A 26,214-nucleotide genomic window follows, 5' to 3' on the forward strand; every position below is an offset into this window, starting at 1 on the left:
CACACACACACACACACACACACACACACACACACACACACACACACAAACACAATCACTCATTCTCACACACTTCATGCATATACATATACACGGACATGCACTCACACAAAGTAACACATACGTTAAATTAGTCTTAGTTTATTAAGGTTAATGTAAGAGCAATGTTTAATTATTAATTGTAAAGAAGAGCGATGTTTCCTAACACAGGCCTTATCAAGCTTAAAAGGAAACATCAGCCCCTGAATTATGCCATGTACAGTGAAGTAATAAAATATTTTTATTTTTATTTTTTTATTTATTTATTTTAATTTTATGCAGTGCACTTAAATCACTCATCCATCTACGTTTTTCCAAAGAAACCATATGAAAGTACCTCAAGCGATCATCATATTCCCTATATTTAAGTAAGTCTTTATTTTCTTTGAGAATAGGAATCGGAGAAGGTATAAACACCAGTATTAATTAGGTTTTTCAAAGACGGTGGAGATAGATTTTATGAATAGCTTGTGTAAACCATCTTCCTGGTGCCAGGGTATTGCGAGCAAATGTCATTTTTCGAGAATCGGCTAAACAAAATGAAAATTTGTATTTAAAAGCGGTTGATTTTCTCCAAATTTTATCATGTTTATAAAATATTTTTATGGAATATAGTTTTATTTTTTAGCAAATATCGGTAATGGAACCAGATGAGATCGATTAAAAAATATCTATTATTGCACAAAAATATCGATTATTCCAATTAATCGATACCCATCCCTACTATAATATGTAATATAATATAATATAATTTAAATATAATGTATAATCAAGAGCACATCAAGCTTGACACTTTGTACTTTGGAATGTTTTTATTGTAAGCGACATAGAGTTGGATTTGTCTTAAGGGTCCAGCTTCACGTGCTCTTGACCCTGTACTAGCCCGCCATAACTTTTGTGGGCAACTCGTCCTCTTCAAACACCCATTGCGTGGATAGCTGCTTTGTGAGAGGATCGTAGCTGTAGATCCAAGATTCATCAGTTGTAAGTATGTAGGAAACGTTTTGCGAAGTTTCTCCTTCCAATTTTTCTAGCATAAATTTGCAGCAATCACCACGACTAGATTTTTCAGTGACAGAATGGGGTAGCCGCCGCGAAGCAACCTTCCTTTCTTTGAGGTGCCTGCGATCAAAGTTCAGTTCAGCCTGGATCTCCATGTGCAAACGTTTGACGATCTCGTTGGTCGAGTGGCTTGCACATCGGTTTTCATGGGGTCGCCATCTCTGAGGTTCCGGGTCCGGTCCCCGGTCGGGTCTCTATAGACAATAACTTTTCTCCATTGTCACGGGCCTGGGCGTTTTGTGGTACCGTCGTTGTATCCAATTTCCATAACGCTAGTGCTTTAGTTACTTAGTTTGGCATCAGAGCAATGTATGTGATGTTATAATATTGTAATAATTTATTGTACAGAAAAATTAAACATGTTACATGGCAAAGATTATAATGAAACAGGTTTTGTACAACAGTGTCTAAATAGGTGGCGATACATTCCACCCCTGAACTAGATGGTGACCTGTGTCTCAGGGGTTAGAGTTACTCGACGCATAATGTCAACAAAAATGTGTTGTCTAATACACGTATTCATTTATTTATTTAAATGTGTCAATTCTCCTGCAATAGCCACTCTGTCTCTGATAACGTTTCATGAGTTACTGCGGTTGGTGCTCGGCCGGGTCTGGGTTCATCGTTTAGGTTCTCTCGACAATGTTTAAATTCTTCGACACCAATAAGTAATTGTTTCTAACGTAAGAGCAGACTCCCCAAAGGCAGCTTGTAAATTAATAATAATAATAAAAACGCACACATTCAAAATAGCCCCGCACTAGGGAAACCCTGTGTCGCCGGTGCCATGGACACACACATAGACAACCACAAATTACACTCAAACTCACGAGAGAAATAAATGTAGACATACAAATACAAACATTTCTCCCCAGCTTGGGAATCGAACCTGGGACCTCTGCGTGGCAGTCCGGCCTGGTAACCTTTGGCCACAGAGGCAGTTAAAATTGTCATGAGATTAATTGAAAGTTAGGCTGCTGTAAGATTGACTCCATGTTTACAGTTAATGCGTGAAGTCGTTATCAACTTCATGCAGTCGTGGTCTCGGCATACAGTCGATGCTGTCGATCTCGACTGCATGAAGTCGGTTTAGACTGCTCGAAGGAAGGGTTCAATTAAAACTGCATTAACTTCAAATTTCCTTTTTTTTCACGATACAGAACATAGTGTAGTTACTTAGATAAATACCATAGAATTATAAAAATCGTGTAATTAATTCACATTTGTATTGTTTGTTGTTATATTCTGAATAACTTTGTAGTTTTAATTCAATTTAAAAATTACAAAATTATTTATCACTTGCCCCATTACACGCTATCGTCAAGTTTCACTATACCAATGGAAATTGTCTCGTAGCTCTTATACTGTAATAAGTATATTATATATGATTTGTCTGTATACTGTATAATTTGTCTTAGCAATAAATTTATAAGTGATTTTGTTTCCTTTTTCATACAAAAATATTATTAATATTATATTGTTAACGGAAGTTCTGGAAGAATCCTGAAGATACTGCTACCGAGACATTTTTTATGGGAATTGTGAGACTATACCTCACATTTTTGTATACACTAACTTTTGTGCGAATATAGATGATTTAGTCGGGTGTGTTGATTATTGAATCGCTCTCAATATTAAAGAATAATAGCTATAAAAAAGGTGTTTCAATTAATTCCTAGGTTCAAGCACCTGAGAAATTTCACTGCAGGTAAAATAAACTTATCTGCAGCGACATAGGGAACGATTCATTATAACGCCACCCATTAATATAAAATGACAATCTTATAAACACTTGTCATAAAAAGATTCACAAATACATAGTTCTTCAGTCTCAGAATATATTAATTCAGTCATTCGGTGCCCAAAGTAATTCGGGCAAGAAGACTATAGTGGCTATATTTGTATTAATAAGAAGGTTTAATATATATGTATACGTATTCGAAAACAAGAGACTAAATTACAAAGACCTATCTATAAAATTGAGAAAATTTATAACTAACAATTTTACGATTTAAATATTCTAATCACATGTAAAGACTTTCTTCACTAATACATGATTTGGTTGGACAAACAGCATCAGCCGTTAGATGGCAATAAGGCCCGCCCAATGAAAGAACAGCACGGCAGGGTATTTGTAGGTGTACATTATAATAGTAACGTACCTTAACCTCCTAAGTCCCAGTAAATTACAATGGAAAAAACGCCCAATGTATCGTCAACAGCATATCATGCTATACACTTTTGCGCGAATAGCACCTCCACTGCAACGGAACGAGATTCGTCAATGTGTAGCTTGATGTATACTGCTATCTGTATATTAAAATGTACTAAATATAATTACATGCTTCAAGTCATGAAATACTTATTTTTCTATATACATTTTGGAATATAAAATAGCGCCTAATTAAATGCGATATTTTTATTATACGTATAATATATACTGGGCGTTTACGTGATCATGGAAATAATATTTTCTGGATGTGAATCATTGTACGTATTGCGTACATTTTGTTGTACACGGCCTTAGGAGGTTAATGTTAGGACATTGCAGTTGACAAAAGATCGTAGCTATATATCATCCTAAATGTATGGCTATAACCTCCTTAATACCTCGGCAGCCTTCGGGATGCTTCGGCAGGATATTTTCCTTCTTGGAATATAGTTTTCTTCTTGTTCTTCAGCAAGACTACCACTTTTAAGTATACAACTGGTATTGAATCAGCTTGCAACGTTATGACTGATTTGAAGACACACTAGAAGCGAGCACAATATCGCCACGGTATGCTTCGGCATGCCTAAACATACCGCGGCATAATCGACGTCAGTGTGCGCTTGCAGGTAGGATTGCCATAGGATCCCTTGTCATGCCGTTCAGGTAACGGGCGCAGGGTCCAACTAAACATGTACTGCCCAACAAAATGCCACAAGGTACAGTACTGAGTTAAACCCCAGGTAAACCCCAGGTTTAATAACTGTGTATTGGCTGTGTATTATATCGCTAAGGACACAAAGACAAAGATACTGAACTGAATGTCAAGTTTCACTAACGGGAGACGCACTTAAAAAAGAAGGAGATTATACAGCGCTCTCTGGATATGATTGCCACACACGACTTTCTGTTTTCTGTCAATTGTTAGTAGTGCGAGCAAAGCTTGTAGCCTCTCCATTTTGCTTTTGCAACCTGTTCGTTCAGTAAATTTGACCCTGTACTTAAATAATTAATAATAGATCATATTAAAAGCCGCATGATGCGAATGTAGCTTCATACCTGACGTTGTCTTTTCATTTGGATTTGTAGCATCTACTCTCGATCTCCGTCCGACACAATTACTGTCACTAGATTTTAAAGCTGCAGAGCTGTTGAATTAACCGATACTATCTAAATTTTCTAAAAATTTCACTTTTTAATACCATTTTATACTATTTCATACTCCGCAGCGTTGCAAGATTTTCCATTGTTTTTAATAACATGTGTAATCAAAATATTGAAAAAATACTTATTTTTATTTAATAAACCAGATGCTAAATAACGCAAGCAAGTTTTTTCTTCATCATGTAAAGTTGTCAAAGTTGAGATACTACCGGTTGCCAGTTCACAGTCGATACATGAAATCATGTGCATACACTATTGTAGATATGCTATTGTGAATTTTCATCTGGTTTTGCTACAATGCTTTGTTGTTGCGTAGTACGAAGAGTTGCTATAATAAACACGAACGGCTTCACGAGAGGCTACACGCTACCAGTAGGAACAGATCTTGTCAAATCCAAAATGTTTTACTACAGTTACTAATAGCTCCGTGTGTCAGTTTATACTGGAAATGTATAGCTGTGGCCGTGCGTTCCAACATTTGTGCAGTTGTTTGCCTACGAGGATCAACAGATAAAATCGTATTATATAATCTCAAAATGCTTAGTCGCTGCGCTTACCATGATGATTTCAACTAACATATTAACTTTACACATTATTATGTTTAGTTTTTCTCATCACTTTATCTTTGTAATTGGTAAGTAAATATTGCTCACCATAGAAATGCTCTCTACGTTAACTATCAAACAGAATAGACAACGTTAAAAATGCACATTAACAAACACGCAAACAGGATAAAAAATCCTTTTTTAAGGAGTGCCTTGATATTAGTAACGACTACCTTAGTGATAATCTTTTATAAAAAGATAGACAAGTTTCTTTTACTCTGATATGGTGCCCTTTGACATCAAGGTTCGTTAAAAGATGAGTTCAAACCGCGTAATTAACCTTTCGGAATGCGTATGAATTTGTGCACAAGCACTAGCAATTTAAAGAGTGAATTGTAGTGTGGATAGATATAGGAAAAAAGGGTAGTGTGTGTACCCAATTATTATAACGAGTAACAGGTTGCATGAAAAATGAAAGAGGATGATGCTATTTAATTAACCGTATAATATTTGTGATATCTTGAAATGAAAATTGTTGGTTGACAAATACAACCAATGATGAAAAGTGGCCAGTTTTTCCAAGTCATTTAGTGCAGTTATCTTATAAGAAAGACATACATACATATGTAGGATTTGTAGGTGTGTGTGTGTGTATATATATATATATATATGTATATAATATATATACATATATACATTCATCATAGGACTTGTAAACTTATGTCTCAGGGTCAGGATGGCTTTGCAACTGTTACGGACAGGTGCTATACCAGGCGCACGACTAGTTCGTCCCGATCCCAATAGGTATCGTTAAAAAAATCTATTGTGCTGTGTCCTTAATGGGGCAATAAGCTTTGTGAGACAGCGCTACATGAAGTGTATATCACCATCCCGCTTTTTTGTCGTTACGAACCTATACCGAACTCTAATAAGAGTTCATGGTAAGGCCCCTGTTCAGAATTAAAAAATAAATTGGGACTTTAATATTAATCCACAAGACTTCTTCAATTTTTATTACTGTGTACGTACATTTTCGGATTTTTATTGTCACTTTTGTTGGTGGAATTTCAAATTCATAACTACAACACTTTTCAAACACCTGTTAATATATTTTTTAAAATATTCAATGCATCAACTCTTTCTGACCGCTACCCAGCTTTTAAGGCAAAGAAGTAGTCTAACTACCTAATGGTCTAGTGATGGTTGCACATTCAAGATGAGCTCTGAACTGCCATTCCATTGACACTCTATTGAGACTTAACTGCCATTGCAACAGGATTTTAGCAGAATGACAAATATTATCATATTTGCAATATGATCTTAGTGGAGTGGAGGAGTGGAGTGCTCAATGGAGTTATAAGGACCAGAGACTTGGAGCTTTGATAATGATGGTATTTCGGCTGTAATCCGAACGATTAGTTTTGTGTTTTACAAATGTAAGTGCGCATTTGATCTGTTGGAAAGTGACGATGAAGTTGACGATGGATATATTTTATATTATTATAGGATATATATTAGATACTAGAGCTACCATTTCATAAAAGTAGCTTGACTACCTTTTTTAGCCAATATTCGTATGATGCAGATATATTTAAAATCTATTTATTTATCATCACTCTTATTGCGAAAACGAAGACACGTAGTGTAGATATTACATCCGACAAGTTACAAATTTCGACGTTAAATTAGTAGTTTAGTTAGTAGACGTTTAATTAGTTCATGCGCTTGAGACTATCATTGCAGATGTCACACCACTTATAATTATTTTTTTTTCTGCAATATTACTCTAAATGGTACTAAAGTACGCAATTATTATATATTTGGATGATATTTTCATGTGTATATGATGAGATGAGATGATAAATGAATTTGGCTAATTTTAAATCCCTCATTATCTTCAGTTCAGTAACAGCCGGATAACTGTGTGTCGTTAACTCGTTCGTCGATAAATTTTCAGTTTTTTTAACACTAAAACTCATGAAACAATGTCATTCAAGACAGATTGTACCAGAATTAAGAACATTCTTTTGCAGTGACCACATGACCTATCTGGATATATCTGGGCCCTATACAATTTTCTGTGTTCTTGGCAATTTAAGAGTAAACGAAACAAAAGACACCGCCAAACAATCGCGACTCAAACAAGGTAACTTTACAGACGTTTACAGTATAGTTGTTTTTACCAGTATGTACAACGTAACTTAATAACTAAAAATATATTTTAATAAATACCATTATAAAGGGTCTTGCTTTTGAAGTGGAACAATATTCAAACTGATAATAATGACTGAAGATATGTGAAAAGAAACAAATCAAGCGATGTTCCGTTGAACTATCTTCTACTGATTAGATTACAAGCACGCATCACTCTGTTTTCTATTCTCCGCTTCGTAGACGTATAAAGAATAATACGTCCATCATCTTCAGCCTTTTTGTGTTCGGTATTATAGGTACGCCTCGGCAAAATGTTTAAATCTAGGACTATTGCAAGGTGTCCGTGCTTCTCGTAGTTATTTCCAACCACACAGCAGTCTTCCTGTTCAGCTACTTTAATGTAGCCATTCACATGCAGATGTCGATATGGATAACACATCTTGGTACTGCATGAATACGCTTAATCTTTTTATTTTCACAAAGGTGCAGTTAGAACATTGTACACTGTATAGGTGTTATTTGAAATCTTCAGTGAGATATTTGTCTCGTAAGTTTTTCGAACACGATGTTTCTTAGAATCGTGTTTTAAATTTCACTACGATTTCTCAGGCATTATAAAGTAAGACCCTCTTAAATCTTATTTAGATCTACAAACACGCATCACTCTGTTTTGTCACTAGAGTCCTTATTTTCCGGCTGGCATCAATACACCTGAAAAACAGGAAAAAATAATAAATTAATATACAATACCGCCTTTTGTTGTATGGGTACTTATATATAAAGGAAAATGCCAGACACACAATGTTTATAATTATTATTATTAAAAAAAATACTTTAATATTGAAATTTGCGTAATTAAGCTTGAAACACGTACTGGAATAAAGTAATAACTTAATATAAAATAGAAAGTAATCATTCTTTATAACAAAGTATATGTCAATGTTAATGACCCTTCCCATGTGTGTCTATTTAGAGGAACTCTAATTGATGCTGTCAGCGCAAAACTGGTGTAAGTGTAATGCCATGAAATTGCATTTGGAGGCCTTACTTTCTCAAACTCGTATCTAATAAAGAGTAATTAATCAGGAAATGGCAAAATCTTTCTATTTATTTTAAATTTCTTATCAAGGGTGTTAACTTGGATGCATGGCTTTAATAATAGGTAAAAGCCTGTCAGTGAATTTGTATATCGACCCCTCCTACGTTAAGGGTCGTATGTCGAAATTGCCAAGTTTACAGGGGAGTACTTTAAAGTTCTGAATTCACTCGTTAATCACATAGAGTGATCATCTAATAGATCATCTAACCGATATCTAGAATTTTATAATGTTCTATGTGATTAACGAGCTTTGCCGAATAAAACTGAGAAATGCTAAAGTCACGTATTATGCTTATTTCAGTGAATTCAGAAGTTTAAAACGCTCCCCTGTAAACTTGGCAACTTCGACATACGATACTTTACGTAGGAGGGGTCGATATACTTACAATCCATTTTTTGCATTTCAGTAACTTTGAACTTTAAGATACGAGTTTCAGAAAGTAAGGCGACGATTTGCGTTGCCAGCCTTTGAGAGCACGAGGGCACTGTTGACTCGTTTTTTGGAGAACCTCACAGTGCAAAGGAGCAATCGTGCAGGAACGACCTTTCAACGAAGGAACGAACTTGATGCCTGGCACTCTAAGAGCATTAGAGTGCCAGGCATCAAGGATGTGGGGATGAGTTCTATTTCTTTGGCTGGAGGTGCGATGGTGGAAACGTGCCAGTTGCACCAGTTCGGAAAGTTCCCCTGAGCTCCAAGGCTGCTAATTTTAAATGGTAGGATTTTGTACGTTTGGTATTCTGCTGAAAGTTAAGAGTCAGTGGCTAGCCCTTGAGCTACTATTCAAGTGCCATTGCAAGTTTTTTATTTTAGGTGCAACCTATACTGAACTGTAATAAGAGTTCATGGTAAGGCCCCTGTTCTTCAATGGCGAGTCGATAATGGTACGTGGACGGCGTAATCCACTAATTATATCATATAAAGAAAATATATTTAATTCGATGACTAAATTGCTCTTTAAACGAGATAAAAATGGAGATTATGCTTATTTCCATGGTAGTTTTAGTAAGGCAACGTCATCATTAGTCATTTATTTAATGATTGAATGAATGCCATTACTGCCATACCACTGACATTCTATTAAAACTCAACCGCCATTGCATTTTAGTAGAATAACAAATATTATCATAATCGAAATATATTTTTTTTTACTCGGGACGACCAAGTAGCGACACGCTTATCCATAACCGTTGCAGTTACAGTCTGAGTGGCACGGCAATTCTTATGGATAGGCGTGCAGCTTACCACCAACCTCGTCACTTGATATAATAAAAAACAAAGAACACACACAGTGCCAACTTCTCTATGCAGGCCAAGGAACTCCAAACAGTCTGAGTTTCGGATTGTCGACTACAGTCTACACGAACAGCCCGACGTTGTATGAAGTTAATAGATAAAACTAGTATTTGGGAGCACCAATCTAGAGACGTGACCAATACTCGCTATAAAGCAGGTGACCCGGTGTAAAATATTGCTCCTCTCTACAGAGCCCTACAAGGTTTTTTGAAGCCAGTTTGAAATAAAAATGAAATGGAAAGAGGATGACGAAAACCGCGCAGTTCATTGCACGTCTCCGTGATATATTCTGCAGAATAAACTATTGGCATCTGATTCTGGTGCACTTAATGTTTTTGAATTACGCCATATTTTGGTAAACATATTTAGATGTTTGGTAAACGGGCCTTATTCAAAAATGTGGACTAGATAGTTATGGACGTGTAACCTTAACACCGTAAGCCATCTCGTAGCCGCCCTTGCTCTGCATCTGGTTCTGGATGGAGTGCAGCAACGACGACGGCATGTCGATGTCAGTTGAACCTGGAACGTACAATATGTACATATTAATGTTTACCAGTTGTATATTCTAATCTGTTTGGTTCGTAATCTTTTTGGTTCTCATAGTCTTTTTTATTCGTTTTTTTTTTAGTTTTCTTTTTTTTTTTTGAAAAAGTTGTGTACAATCGATGAATCGATGATACATTCAAATTCTAAATTTAAATGTACTCCTTTTTGACGCCTTTTAAATGATTTATCATTGTTCATCTTTTGTGACTCGTGTATATAGTGTACATTGTTTTCTCAGTTTCTGTTTAACGTTTGTGAAATATTGCAAGTATATTTTCTGTTGTTTCGATCACTCGTCGTTAGCAGCCGAACCTTATTTATACAGACCATCACAATGAATATTAATATTAATATAACCTTAGAGTCATTTAATTAAACAGTAAGGAAGGAACAATAAATATTAAAAATTAAACTATATCATTTTTATTACGTGAATGGCACGTACAGGTGATATTACAAATGAAAGCATATAAGTGTTGTACCTTCTATTATTTGTTCCATTGAAAAGGTATGGCACAGGCGCCAAGGAGCCCAAGAATTCGCAATAAATAAAACCATGAATCAGCACTTACGCACAATACTCGCATGGCATTTAAAAACATTTTATTGATATAAAACAATTATTTTAATATTTTTTCGTTAATTTTCATATTTTTTAAAATATTTTTTTAATGGTAACTCTAAGGCGCTACAGTACCAAAATCGCTAAAGACTCACGGCGCTTTTGTTATAGATAAGATATTAAAAGATATCATGTTAGTAAGACATCGTGATATTCAATACACTTATTAAGTAGTCTTTAACTGTCTCAGTGGCCGGATGGTTACCATGCCCACCTCGATTCCCGGGCCGGGAGAAATATTTGTATGGCCCTCATTTATTTCCTTTCCCTAATGCGGGGATATGAGCGTGTGCGTTGTTGTTGTTGTATATTTAAATAAAATTAAAAATATAAGAAAAACGGTCTACTCCTCATATATACCGAAAATGTTGTATATATCGAGTGGCGATAACAGCGGCCTTGACGTGATCGCTGGTGGCAATCAACAGTCTTTATTCGAGTGTTACTCAAACACTGTGTGACTCATGTTATTTTATTTTGAAATTGTTTCAATTCACACCCGCTACTGATTGCTATGTAAAGTCAACGGCACTCAGAACTGTACACTTTGGACTTTAGGTCGCTCCTATCGTATCTGCTGAATGCATAAAGTAACGTGATGCAAGGCGAATTACTGAAGCAATTGTATATAGATGTAGTTACGTCTTTATATACCCATATATCGTAAATAGCTGTTGTACGAAAAGTGAGCGGTAACCTTCACATTGCAAGTCTATTTATTAGAATTCACTGTAACAATTTAAGAAGTGAATGCAATGCACTTGAGCTACAATAATAAGGAAAAATCGCTTTTTGTTCCTTGTAAGGTTGCCCAAACGTTTTCTTCTCCCGAGAATTTACGTAATATTTAATTTTTAATTTAATGAGAAAATGATGAAGAGCTAGTTTGGCATCTTCCTGTGAATGTCGTATTAAGTGACTAAGGAATCTAGGTTAGACAGACAGACAGTTATAAGTTAGTTAGTAATGTACACACGGTATCATAGGTACCTACTTATCTGTCGTGTAGTAAACCCGGTTCTTTATTAACATCGCTCGTCAAACCAAGTTTGTTTTAATGTAAGTATTAGAAAGTGAAGGTCATCAAAGTTGCAAGTGATATGAGTTGCAGAATTTTATAATAAATAATCTGTGAGGAATTCAAGGCTGAGGTCGCGGCGATGTTAAGAGGAGGCCACATACGAGCGTCTTCAATAGCAGTCACACACTCACAGACAATACATGGATAAACATTGGTAGTTATAAGTGGAAGTTGGTTTTTCGCGTCGTGCGTCGTAGTAGTATGATGATGCCATAGGCACTTTGCCGATGACACCATTACGAAAAAAGCACATAAAAACATCAGTAACGCCGCCGCCGTGGAGATGATATCATAATCAAAGTACGAGTTTAGCATCGCGTGCTGCATGAATTCGGTTGCCTTGCCTGGGGCCCTACATCCGCAGTTTCGGCTGTTTTCCCTCTATGGATGACCTACAGATTCTAATTTCGATCAGGACCTCGAATCGATCTACTATTCTTTGTTAAGGACCTTTGCGAACTAGTATTGTTTGCTGACGATACATCATTGATTTTTAAAACAGACAGACACGACATTAACTATGATAATATTAACGATACTCTTTCAAAGGTAGTTTATTGGTTTAATGTTTATATAGAAATAAATGGAGAAAAGTTAGACCTTGTTAATAAAGCTGTCTTGTTGGGTGTGACCATAGTAAACTTCTATGGTTTCCACATATATTTTCTTTAGCCAGCAGATTAAGCTCTGCTACATACGCAGTCCGTAGAATACGTGAGCTTACCGATATTGCTACTGCTAGACTAGTTTACTTTAGTTACTTCCATAGTATAATGTCCTATGGGATTCTCATGTGGGGTAAAGCGGCAGATATACAAACGATATTTGTGTTGCAAAAACGAGCGATTCGTTCTGTGGACCGTTCTCGGGTTTGTCTCAGAGAAAAGTTTAAGGAGACTGGTATCATGACTGTGCCATCGCAGTACATTTACTAAAATATTTTGTATGCCCGTAAAAATATACATAATTTCATTAAGAAAGAAATTATCCATAATATTAAACTCATGGTCCACGATTTCTTAAACGATTCTTTTGTGGGGAACTGTATACGTTTTTACAATAAGATTGCGGATAATATATTAAGATTATCATTTCCTAAGTTTAAAACTTACATTAAAAGTATTTTAATTGAAAAGTCATATTACAAAATTGAAGAGTATGTTTTAGATAAAGAAGTATGGAAAGACAAGAAGAGTCTAGATTCCACACAATTATGATTTAAAGTGTATTTCATAACATTTAGTTAATTGAAAAGAGCAATCCCTAGAATTTCTTGCTCGTTCTTCTCAGGGAGGTCAGCGTAGTTAACGAGCAGTAGCTTAAAAATGACGTTTCAAGTGAAAAAATTTTACTTGGAATAAATGATTATTTGACGTTAACTTTGACTTTGACTTTGGGCGATTTGACAGTTTTGAACGGGCCCGTCTTTTCCATTTCCGTAATTCCATAGGTCATCCACAGTGTGAAAACTGCCGCTATTACGAATTTCGTGCTTCAAGAATAGGGCCCCTGGTGTACTGCAACGCGTACATTGCGTGCCTTCAAGTGTGCGGCAACCCTAAAGCGATAAACCGTGTGTCACGTTGTTTGTGTTTGTGGTTTGCGTGAAATTGAATCTGGCGGCGCATTGCATGTAACGATGCGTCATTCGACAAAATATTTTAATGTCCGTTTTAATAAACTCCTTAAAGTTATTAGTGTGAATCGTCATTCACTGATTTACCAACGCACGACTGCTACACGTAAAAAACTGTTCGGATTGACGTCAACTGCTAGCATCAAGATTTGTAATTACTTAATTTAAAGAAATTGGATGTGTTTAGAGAAGACTCTTCAGTGGCAGCGGTTTTGTTTGAAACAAAGTCTTTTTTCAAAATCAAACAAGTATTTTCAGTCACAGTCTAACAATTCACCCCGGAGATTAGGTCAACCCTTGCTGTAACAAAACTCGCATTCTTGGTAATGATTTGCGATTACAATTCGTTCTGCGCGATTCATTACCAACGTGTAGTTCTATTACCAGGATTTGTAGAAAAAAATAACGTGTTCCAGCTTAACTAATCCAATAATGTAATGTTGCCCCTTTGAGTCTTTTTATATCGACGGACAGATTATGTTCTTACTTATTTAAGTGTTAATTAGGGTTAAACTGTTATGTACCTTAATCCCATTGGATTTGAGTTATACGTATATCATTATCGTGTGAAATCTAATGATCGATTAGCATCGCACTCAAAATGTGCCACGTATCATGTAAGTATTACTAATAAAGAAATTAATTTAATTATTGTAATAAACGTTATAACACAAGTGTGACGAAAAATAGATTATGAAGTAACCGTCGCTTAGAAGCAGTAAAAGAAAATTCGCATTGCATCATCAGCAGCAAACACTGTGAAGTAAAATGTAAAATGATGACATTCGCATTTATATTGCATTTATAACGCTGACCAGTGAGGTTATTTTTTCATAATCATAATCATTTAATTGTTGCATCACACGGGTAATGTACAAAACTTTTTAAATTAATGTAGAGTCCAGCCATGTAACCCTGCTGGGCACCGTAATTTATCTTACTTATACAAAAATTATAAAATTTATAATAATTCACATGGTACTTAATTATTTGGTTAAATCTATAAAAATAAAGCTTTACATTATGTAGAATAATATCAATAATAATACATTTAAGTTATAATAATAAATTTAAGGGAATAATAACATTTAGAGAAATGTAATTAATATTAGGTACATAATTGTATCAAAGGTTTCTGGCGTTTGTAATAATATCCATAACATATTTAGCTCTCAAAAAACTCTTGCAACATGTAAAAACATTCTTGTACAAAGTAACCATAAACAGTGGCATTAGTACTGAATTTTGAAAACGTAATTAATCTAATGTTCGTGTTGAGTTCTTTAGCAACATGATGTGCGGCCAAAATGGACCTATCAGTTTTAGCAATGATAGTCCTGCATAGCATAGTATTCATAAACCAATCTTTTAAAATAGTTCTTCCTAAATATTAAAGACATAAAATCATAATTTGGGGTCAAACATTTGGTTGTGCAACCGCAGAGCAGTTCGCCCAATCATAGGTTGAGAATAATCTTTGTAATACATATACTGTCTTAATGAACAATTTACACGAAGAAGGAAGTAAAATATCGCTTTAGCCTATTTTATTAATATAAGTGTAATATTCGATACTCGTTGCCTATAGAATACTTCAATTTTTTTCTGTATTAATTCATATTGTAATTACTGTTTGTACCAAAATAAATAATAAAAATATATATCCATTGAGCTTCTAGTGTTACATCTACGTGAAAGTTCGTTTAGACTGTGACTCAGTGGCACTATCCACTTTGGCTTACTTGCCGCTTGATGCGCTGCTATACGCTGGCGGCCGCCGAACTTTGCAGTTTATTTTAGTCAGTACCATCGGTCTAAATTTAAAATGCAACGACATTCCGCCACGTCTCTGTAAGTTTAAAACGCGCTCTTTGTTGAATTGTCATTAATTAAAACTTGACTGATATTTAAGAATTTTTGCTTTTGCTTATATCAATCGAAGTTACACATAATTCTATCGTGTACCTCGGCTTCGCAAGTAAAAATGCTTGATATTTCACAGTATTTTACACGATTCATGAAAATTATTCAACTATTTTTTTTTGCGTACCTACCTTTTTAATGAAAATGTGCACCCTTCTACACCGGAGCACAGTAATGCTGACATTACTGCTTGGCGGTGGAAATGGATACGGTGGCAGTACTACCTTGGAGGAACTCTTTCACAAGGAGCTCTACTGCTACTAATGTTAGATTCTAATTAATTAATACGAAAATCGAACACCAACTAAAATTCCTTTGATCCGGCAGGATGCGATTTACAAATGGCGATGGCGCGGCGGTACGGCAAAAAGGTCGTTAAAAACCAAAAACAGAAATAATTGTAAAGTCCATTGGTTCGTGCCGTGGCTTAGTTTTCTAGCACGGTTTGCTAGAAGAGCTGGTTTAAATCCAGACGAATCGAAGGCATTTTTCTTAGTTATCGACCTTACTTTTGTTTCCTAAAATTAATTTTTATGTAGATACATCTACAAATAACGACTTTCACGTTTGTTTGTTAACTGGGCAACATAAATTAAATTTAGTGAAACTGATATTAAGTTCCACTTTGGTTTATAACGCGTTTAGCGAATTGACCCAGAATATTGAAATGGATTAATAGGCAATAGGCAACCAGCTTGGAATATGGCTTGAGTTGGCGAAAATATCGTAATCGAGTTTAGCAATCTGTTTTTTGTTGATTCACAAATTACATGGTTATTTTAAACATGTTTTTCTTTCATTTTGTAATCAGTTCATCACTTTGTAATGCAATAATTATCTATAATAAGCAATAGTCATGAATTAATCGACAACAGATAAGTAGTTATTCTCTATTATTTGGTAGCAAATATTAAACACGACAATTTAAGTAAATGAACAACGTTTCCAAACATTTTATCAATAAAAATGTTTTATGACATTTTGTGGTATGGCAATAAAGGGACGCGGTACTTGGCGTACATATCTCAACAGAGCTTATCTAAAGTAAAAAGAATGAACGAGCGTGTATTAACAAAGACTGATGCCATTAGAGCTCTTTGTGAAAACGTTCGTCCAGGGATGTAATGCCACCTTACCTATTTCCGCCGCCGAGCAGTAATATGTATAAGCATTATTGCGTTTAACTTTTCAAGGGTAAGGGTGCTGGTGAAGCTACAGGCATATGGGACTTGTCAACTTATGTGTCAGGATGACGGGTGCTGTGGCAGTGCCCTTCAGATTTTTGCGATTGAAACTGCAACAGCCATGAACAGTCGTGTCGCTTACCATCAGGCGCACGACTGGTTCATTTCTGCACATAGTAAAATAAAATAATTATGCCAGTATTATAGTACTTTTTCCTACCCGAATGGGAGACAGGCGAGCGATAATATCATTGGGCAAGCGTGTGTGAGTAAAAAGAATAGAATACATCTGCTCGCCTTTTATGGAATACTGTCTCCGTTTGTACAGGACCGAATTTGGAACACACGTGTTTAGCAGCATATTAACGAGTTCAGCAGTTTTATTGTGACAATGCAGTATGTAATTGAATTTTTTTTAAAGTGACGATATTGTTTTATTCTACGTTCTGCACCACTAATATGGAGCTAATTTTTATTTACAATCCTTGGCGATGCCAAAACAACTTGAGACAGTAGAAAATCATTACCGTTTTCTAAACTAAATATCACATCCGCGAGTTTGTTTTGAGAACAGCAATTATTTTTCGTCGCCATATGTTTTTAGAATAATGGTGGGCGTAATTTTTAAGCTATTGAGTAACGTAGCGGTAAAATTTATATCCATATAAGGATTAAAGGTAACGGTTAAAAACTAGGTTAAACGTTGACTTCAGTTTATGTAAGGTCATTATTGTTATAAGTTAAAATGTTTCTTATGATTTTAAACTTTTTCTCAAGTAATCGATTACTATGTATATTTTCAAGTTCTAAACGTATAATGGTAAAATATTTATCACCAAAAGAAAACAAGATGTCTGCCTTTTTTTGTGAGACCAAGTGACAGGACGAAAGAGTCGCGTGTCTGGTGGTACCACGTGGTAACCAACACGGCTGTCCACAACAGTTGCAGTGACACTCAGAGTTTTAAATAGCAAAGATCGGAGAGGCAATGCCATTGCGCCCGTCATTCTGAGACTTAAGTTGACAAGTTCCATGTGCCTGTAATTTCACTAATGGAAATTTATAAGAAAAATGCAATGGGCATGGCATCTGTTACATTCAATTCCTAGGGAACCATTGTTATATTTTATAGATATGTCATGGAGGCTCGCGTAAGGGTAAATAGTAAAATGTAATGTTTTACGGCCTCCGTAGTCAAGTGGTTTGCAGACCGGTTTTCATGATGTCGCCATCTCTGATGGCCCGAGTTCGATCCCCGGCCGGGTCAGTGCAGAAAAGCTAACTTTTCTATTATTTATATTTTTATTGAATTGATATTCAATTATTTTATGTGAAATTACTCCACTAGTTTGTTATAATTATGAATGCAAAGATCGAACACTCAGAAAAAATTCGTTCGATCCGGCCTTAGTCGAACCGACGTCTTCTAGCATACCGTGCCAGACGCTATACCAGCTAAGCCACGGAACGAACCAGCGGGCATCACGAATTTTTCTATGTGCTTGTTGTCGTGTCTTTGTAATTGTTTTTCAACGACTTTTTAGTCGTAGACTATTTATAAGAAATGTATGAAATATTTCGTCACCTAGTTAGATACCTTTACAGCTACCGGCCCCGGCTAGAGATGTAGCTAATCATTGTATTTAAATGTATATTGAATTGATATTCAATTATTTTTTATGTGAAATTACTCCACTAGTTTGTTATACTTGTTAATACAAATTCTATTATCGCTTCGGGTCTGGATGTATGTGGTACCGTCGTTGTTTGCCGATTTCCATAACACGTGCTTTAGCTGCTTGAGACCAGAGCAACGTATGTGACGTCGTCTAACGTTTATTTATTATTTATTTATCTACGTAAAGCAAAGGAAATCATGTTAAATCCCCAAAAGATCATGTTAAATTTCAATGTATGTACTAACGATTGTGTTAGTATGCAGGGGCTTACTTATCCTGCGTAGGTCGTTCACCGTTGGCTCTGGAAGGTCAACCGATAACATCGATTGACAGTACTCGATACAATTCTCGAGTATGTCAAAGATTGGCCTCGAGTGCCCGATAGATCTCGAAATTCGACGGTGGGCACTTCGCCGAACATCACGCCAATCAATGTTATGTCTGTTGCTGTGGTATTGACATGAATTTTTTTGTATCTTTAAAAACTGGCTATTACTATCTTTACGTAGATACGTGGATACGGCAATGCAGTTACAAGTATTTATAAGTATTTATTTTGAATGCTATGTTATTGCTATGTTAGAGTGTTTACACACGGTGACATTTAGCAGAGATGCAAACGCGCGTTTGTGGAACGCAAGATTGCATCGATGCAAACGTGCGACGAAGCAGTCGCGCGCTTGCAGCGCTACTTAAAATCGCGCGCGTGTGTAGACGATTAGCGGCTGCATCGCTGTTAACCGCTCTTATGTATGGCTATGTTATTTGAGTTGAGTTGGCGATTGTTCCTTAAAAACGATTTTGACGATGTGATACCTTTTTTGGGTCTTGGGGCGCCTTCAAATTAGACGCTAGTAGAAGCGCGGCAACCGCGCTTCTGTAGCGCTTCAGTAATTTTTAGTTCATTAAAGCGTAAAACATACTGACAGCGAGTGGGGGTCGGACGCGTGACGCCCTCCTGGTGTTTTATCGTCCATAATACACCCTCAACGCGACACGCGGCCGACCCGCACTCGTTCTCTGTGTATTTCACGCTTAATTGTGACTGACGTAGCGCGCGCGTGTCATGCCAGTGGCGCTGCAACTGCGCTTCTAAATGTTGTATGCAAATTGTTAGTGGCGCGGCTGATTGCAGCGCCACAATGGCGCCACTGCAGCGCTTCTATAAGCGTCTAATTTGAAGGCGCCCTTAGATTACATTCACACACAGAGGTTGACAATTTTTTTGGACCATATTTTATTTTTACATCTCAAATCTTTCGCGTCGAAACTTTCAGTAACAGATCGTCTGGTGAAATTTCGTGGCATCGTAGATAAAGGCTCCAGCGAGGAGCCATCGCCAGGCCAAAACGATCAATTTATTTTGTTTTTGAATAATTCTGCTTTTGACGTCACCGTTGTATAAGTATCGACATCACGTACAAGACTGTTTTCTAAGATCCAAACTTCAGTAGCTATTCGAGTTTTATGGAAGTCGATTATTATTTTTTATATTATTAGTTGTTAATCTATTTCTTTGTTGCGTACCATTTGACCTTATAATTGTCTTGCTTATCAGTTCGCTATTACAATTAATAGTTTACCTTAAGCCTTTACGTTAAGGTTAATATTCGGTTCGGTTATTACGTGACATTCTGCATTTGAATTATCGAATGTTTTCTTGAACACATGTACCACATGCAACCTTACTTAACTAATCAATTAAAAGAGAATTTAAACGTTTTAGTTTCAAGGCTAATATTTGTAATGTTTTAACTGATAAAAACAATTTTGTTTGACGTCAAAACTCACACAATAAACAACTTGTAGCAATGAAATAATTGTTAATTGATTACTTTTAAAGGGTTTTTTTCGACTAAACAAAACCTTACAGCGGCCTAAAGCGACATGGAGGTTGACACACGCATGGATATGATGGAAACCGTCTCACGTATGAGATTAAGTAGCGACTGCTATAGTCTATGGCACCTTGCCCTTTGAGGAAATTATTATTTCAATTTTAAAAACATAAAAGCATGATCAAAATTGCTGTAAATAATGAAGACGATGATATTTACCTATGTGTCCTGTATGTTGGAAGTTGGTTGGTGCTCCGATCATCGAGCGGTCTATTCTCCGCCGCGTGCGCTGAGCTTGCACTTGAGGTTGGTAGCAGCATGCGAACCACTGGAGCCAGATCTCACTACCGGTACTCGCCATTTTATTTTATTTGTTAACTAAACAGTCCACTACCACACTGGATTATTACCGCGTCTAAACGCGATGAAAATTGATGTCTAAATTTAAATTCAAAGATGGAAGAACAATGGAACTGTCGTATTGAGAAGCGGAGAGACGCTCGCTGTCGGACTTCGAATCGAAAGCAGTGAGTCGCGACACCAACTAATATTGTTTGACATGTGCGACGGATTATATTGTGTCACCCAAGTATCGGACGCTTCAAAAACCGACGTAGTGCGCCGTTAAGCTCTCGCCGACTGATAACGAAGATGGCATATTTCTCCGATAACTGCAAAGAAGGAAAACATCATTTTAAATAAAGGCTATTCCAAGAACGGATTAGGCTACGGTATAATGATATAAAGAGTTTTGACTGTGAGAAGTAAACAGCAATTAACTGATGATAATAATTTAAAAGGCGTTAGTTAATGGCCACAGGTCGTGATCCATTCTAAGCGAAGTACCGAGATGATGTTGTTTGTATTGTACACAAATATTTGTGTCTTCACCTGAATAATAAATTTGTTAGTGGTACTTAGTGCTGTCTAAGCCCTTTTTTCGTATATCTATCTATGGTATAAGCCTATAAATAAAAAAAATCGCGCTTTCTTTTACAATATCAATTGGAAGGTAACGAGTATCAAAATGGCCACAGTAAAGTTATAATAAAATTTAACTATTGAAGAAAAAATACATCCAATGTGCTGAATGTATGCGACACTTATGCCGTTGCCGGGACTCCCACATAACCTCCGAGCCGCCCGGGCTCGGGGGTATCCATAAAGGATTCCCCACCGTTAAAAAAAAAAAAAAAAGGCATTGACTAAGGTACCTACTATGAAAAGTAGAGCGAGTTTCTTGTGTTTGAATATAAAGGCCTAAGTAATATTCCACCGCCTTCTCCTAAATGGTGAACCCTTAAATCGTGTCTCTTCGTTTAAGCACTGTAGTGGGCTGAATCAGTTTATATTTAGAATTGTATAAATAATAGAAGGTTGTTGTCAAATGGACATCTAGTAGTTCTGGACAAAGCTTTCAAATTGAATACACGTAATAAAGTTTTATTTATGAATATAATCCTCGCTTATCTTTAAAAAGTGCCTCTCGCTACGCAATCTCACAACTACGCCCTTTTACAGTACCTAGGACAGAGTTTTTTTTTTATAATATATAGTGACGGGCCGAAGAAATCGTGCGCCTAAGGGCCTAGTTTTAAATCCCCATCACCCTGAGACATAATTTGATTAGTCCCATGTGCCTATAATTTCACCAGCACCCTTACCCTTCACACTAATGTTGGCATTACTGCTTGGCGGCAGAAATAGGTAAGGCAGTAATACACTGGACGAACTCTTTCACTGGGAGCCCTTCTGCTACTAATTTTTCTGTGCAGGGACAACGTTTCGTAACGATTGATTGTTGATTGTTATTATGAATATTATATTATATAAATAAATAAACTATTGAGTACAAGTACTCAGTGGCACTGCAATTGTTATGGACAGGCGTGTAGCTTACCACCATGCTACGACTTGTTTAACCCGTCACATGGTGTAATTTTCTAATTTCTCCAACTTCCATGCGGTCGGTGTCACAGGCGAGAGCTAGCTAAATATAGAATCGAATGATACTGCGTCGTAAAGTTACTTCTCGAGAAATATCTTTTTATCACGACCTACGCGCTGTGTGCCACGTGGTGCAAATTTTATCTCGCGGATAGGAGGTTATGGCGCACGGTATTATAGCTATCTCCAAGTGGCTATATAGGGCCGGTGAACCGTTGAAAACTATTTCGTTTCTTTATCGCCTCACAAAGTGATGATTTCGTCGTTTAATTCCGTGAGGTCAATCAAAACACATATTTTTATTATAACAGTTTCTTTATATAAAGTTAAAATTTAGTTTACGTTAAATTCTTTTAATCATTCATTTGTTTCAGTCTTTCCAAATTCTTTGAACAACACAGAAACTATAGTACATTGTGTAATGAGAGCAATAAATAAGAAATTACTAACGATATTCAATGACTTGAGGTTGGAATTTTTTACCGCCCGTGTTACATATGTTTTTCACATTACATCACATTTGCGAGGACATAAATATAATCTTAGAATAATGACGCATAGAATGATAGTTTCATATCAAACGAACTGTCTCAAGTGAGGCAAAAATCAAATTCATGTAGCTAGTTTTAGTAGAAGGTTAATTTTCGGTTTTAGTGAATATTTATATAAAAATACAAGTTTAAACGCGTTGCTTCCTTGTGGAATGTGATGTTAGTATCTATTTTATGTTTGTCTGACGTATTTTTACACTCATTTACCGCACATTTCGTCATTTTTAGCTAAAATTCTTGAGCTGTTCGCGGCGCAAGTTGACCTTGAGCACTGACGGCCCGCCCGCTCGTGTAGGCCCATTGGGAGCGCTTCAATTTGCCTCACTTACCGTGTGCGAACTAGATTTCTATGCGTTATTATTCTAAGAATATAATGATAATTTATTTTTTGTATGAATAAATATCGCTTCAGAACACAACAATTACAGATTTTGCAAATGGCGGGTGTTTTTTTTTAAATAAACAGATGTCCGGCTATTCTACCATAGATAATACAACTCGCACTAAAATGTTGTAAAAGGCAAAACGCACACAGCCATGATGGTCAAGATATAAAATAAATAATTTCAAACTACTAAGAATGCTGCAGAAATTGAATTTATAAATTTATTTTAGCAAATGTTTAGTTTTTTCTATCCCTCAAGCTTATATTAAATAATCAAACTTTTTCGAACGTTAAAACTTTTTGCTTCATCTTAACATATAAGAGAATTATAGTGCAAATAAATTAGAAAAATTCCATTTAAGAAAAGGCCCGTGGGCGCAATTCAGTACGTTACAGCCGACAACTACTACTACATAATTAACGTAAGTTACGTTTCGGGGCCTTTACAGTCAACCGTGACCATGGGACCTGTAAAGAGCCCGAAATGTCGGTTTGTTTGAAAAAACAAATATACGCGATTTAAATCCGAAAAAACAATTTCATTTCCTATGTGTAACAATCGCGAAAACCTAAGAACTCGATAACGAAAAGTTAATTATACAAAGCCAAATACCAGCTTGACCCACTTGACTCCATCCAACGTATGGGAGTTCGTATTGACAATGATCCCAAACTCACAGACGGTATTGGGCCCCTTAGCCTACGGAGAGACGTTGGCTCATGTGTGTGTTCTACACGTCTTGTAAGACCACGCGGGCATCTCGTTTGTTCCTCGAACCTGCAAGATCTTCCACCTCCCATCAAGTGGCTCGTATGCTTACTTCTTTACATAATAAAAAAAATACTAATAACTTCACAGGACTATATTACTAACATTATAAACAACAACTTTTATTCCTTAGGAATAAAAGTTGTTTATTGTCTCTATTATCTTTTAATAATTTATCAGATTTTAGTAAAAAATAAAAATATTTAAATAAATCGTTCGTGACAACTCTGTGCGGCAACAAAGGAAAGCGCTGGCGGAAGCCTGGTTTCACAGTTGTGTGTACGGTCATAAAATGTAAGAGCAAAAGGCAGGTTATTTATAGGTATACAAGATTTAAGTCTAAAGCATGCAACTCCATATCTTGATAAACTGACAAAACATCCGATACGATATTTCGAATATCACGCACACCCGCCTGACATGAAGCACGAGAGCGAGGAGAATACGTCAAACACTAGCTTTAATTTAATGCTGGCTGCGTGATCGCCGTTTCACGATTTAAATTTACAAACAGAATATATGTTGAAGAACAAGATAAAAAAACAAGATTACGCCTCATACACACGGATAAATAAAATTATCTAGGAAAAGCTTTAAAAGCATACAATGCACAATTTAAAAAAAACAATAAAAATTGTATAAATCCTTTCTGTGAAAAGAATATTGTTTTGATATCACAGCGTACGAGGAAAGTAGTATTAACTTGAGAATCAATACGACACCAGACTAATTACACATACCGGCAAATTTAGCGGAACACTAGTTAAATCACCAAAATTTTTCACCAAATTTCATAGATTTCTCGTATGACGATACGACTAAAAACTCATCGAAAAACCAAATACAAAAATACGACCACAAGCACATAGAAAGCGAGGTCCGCTGCTTCGTTCCACACTTGTCAAGCGCTCTGCCAGTTGGCAGAGCATCTGGCACGGTTTGCTAGACGACGTTGGTTCGAATCCGGCCTGATCGAAGAATATTTTTTTGTGTGTTCGATCTTTGTATTAATAATTATAACAAACTAGTGAAGTAATTTCACTTAAAAAATAATTGAAAATCAATTCAATAAAAATTTAAATTTGTTGAATAAGTTTTTACAACAATCTTTCCAGGCGTTTCTCCTTTGTCGTATAATCTAAAAAAAAGGTACAGGTTGAGTAAGGCTGTGCTAAGTCGATTTTAAAAGATATTAATTTACGTCTAATTCTTATTCATTTAAATATAAACGTTACTATATTATTATTTTCTCAAAATTTTTTGATCCGCTGAGTGTGGCGGTGTGGGTACATTTCGAGAGATATAAATTCTATTTAAATAATGAGTGTAGAGAATGCTTGTAAAATCATCTGTTAAATGTATTGGCTGTGTAGAATAGTGTCATTGCACGCTAACCATATGCATTTTTTATACTGATACCTAGATACGCGTTTGTATCAGTCATATACTTAATAGAACATTTACACAATATCGAGTAACGAGGAATGATGCGAATGTGTAAACGATGATCCTGGCGCCAAACTCTAGAGCAGTTTTACTGTCTTGAGTAAATGGAAACAAGGGTGAGAAGCTGACGAAGTGAAAATAATGTTTACATTCTCGTGGTCTCGTTAAAATAGGCGCACCATATAGAGGCCGCTTGATGGTACGTGTACAAATTAACGAAAAGAGAATCAAGTGAAATCAGTGCCTCCAGAGAAAAAGGGAATAACTCAAAATCGACACTTTTCGGGAGAGGCAAAAAAACATTCTTTTATTGGTTGATCACATTTATTGTTAGTACTTTTTATGATTTCTAGTTTTAGGTACACATCTAAGCTTTCGTTTAATGGGTATTGGTTAAGCATTCAGTCATATTTTTTAAGTCTTTTTCGAGCTGCGTCCTTGTTTATGAATACTTAACGGTAATAATACAATTTATGTTAACAAACTTTAAACACAATTCGACTTATTCCCTTAACTGCGACTGTTCTGTAGCTATAGCAATACTTATGATACGAACCACATTGATAAAAGACATAAAATCGTTAAAGGAATAAAACGACAAGTTTTCTGTTAAGAACTATTAACCAATAGCAACACGGTATAATCGCAGGTATTACCAATCCTGTCCAGTGGAACAAACGAAATGCTCAGTTATACCCTTATGTACATTGTGGAATAAGGCAATAGTCGCTTTTAGTCCTATTTTTTTTCCTAGTCATTATGGAACAATACGAAAAGTGTCTTTATGTAAAAATATATCTGTACTTAGTCGTTAAACTTGCATGTATTTTTGAAAATTATGCCTTTTCAAAACAGTGAGTTATGCCCTTAGTGCAACAAGAAAAAGACGACTAAGACGTTAGAAGACTTCTAGAGATATGTCCTATTGATATGTTATGTAATCGATAACGCTGAAGCTAATAGTGCAATAAAAACAAAAGGGCATAACTCGTCTTATTCCGTTTTTCACTGGAGGCACTGATCGTGTCGGCAGAA

At 36.0% G+C, this 26,214-nt stretch overlaps 1 protein-coding gene across 1 annotated transcript in view; it reads right to left on the reverse strand.

The window, feature by feature from the left end:
• Positions 1-6,091: 6,091 nt before the first annotated feature.
• LOC113239396 (CDC42 small effector protein homolog) overlaps positions 6,092-26,214 on the reverse strand; it is a 51,704-nt gene continuing 31,581 nt past the window's right edge. The window contains exons 2-4 of the mRNA XM_026476385.1: positions 20,301-20,752; positions 9,997-10,091; positions 6,092-7,884 (exon numbers count right to left, since the gene is read on the reverse strand). Coding sequence (XP_026332170.1) covers positions 7,876-7,884; positions 9,997-10,091; positions 20,301-20,442 — 246 coding nt within the window. The 5' untranslated portion in view covers positions 20,443-20,752 and the 3' untranslated portion in view covers positions 6,092-7,875. The remainder of the gene's footprint in view (positions 7,885-9,996; positions 10,092-20,300; positions 20,753-26,214) is intronic.

The sequence above is a fragment of the Hyposmocoma kahamanoa genome, unplaced genomic scaffold, assembly GCF_003589595.1.
Source record: "Hyposmocoma kahamanoa isolate Upper Pololo Valley unplaced genomic scaffold, ASM358959v1 99879, whole genome shotgun sequence".
In the NCBI taxonomy this organism is placed as follows: Eukaryota; Metazoa; Arthropoda; class Insecta; order Lepidoptera; family Cosmopterigidae; genus Hyposmocoma; species Hyposmocoma kahamanoa.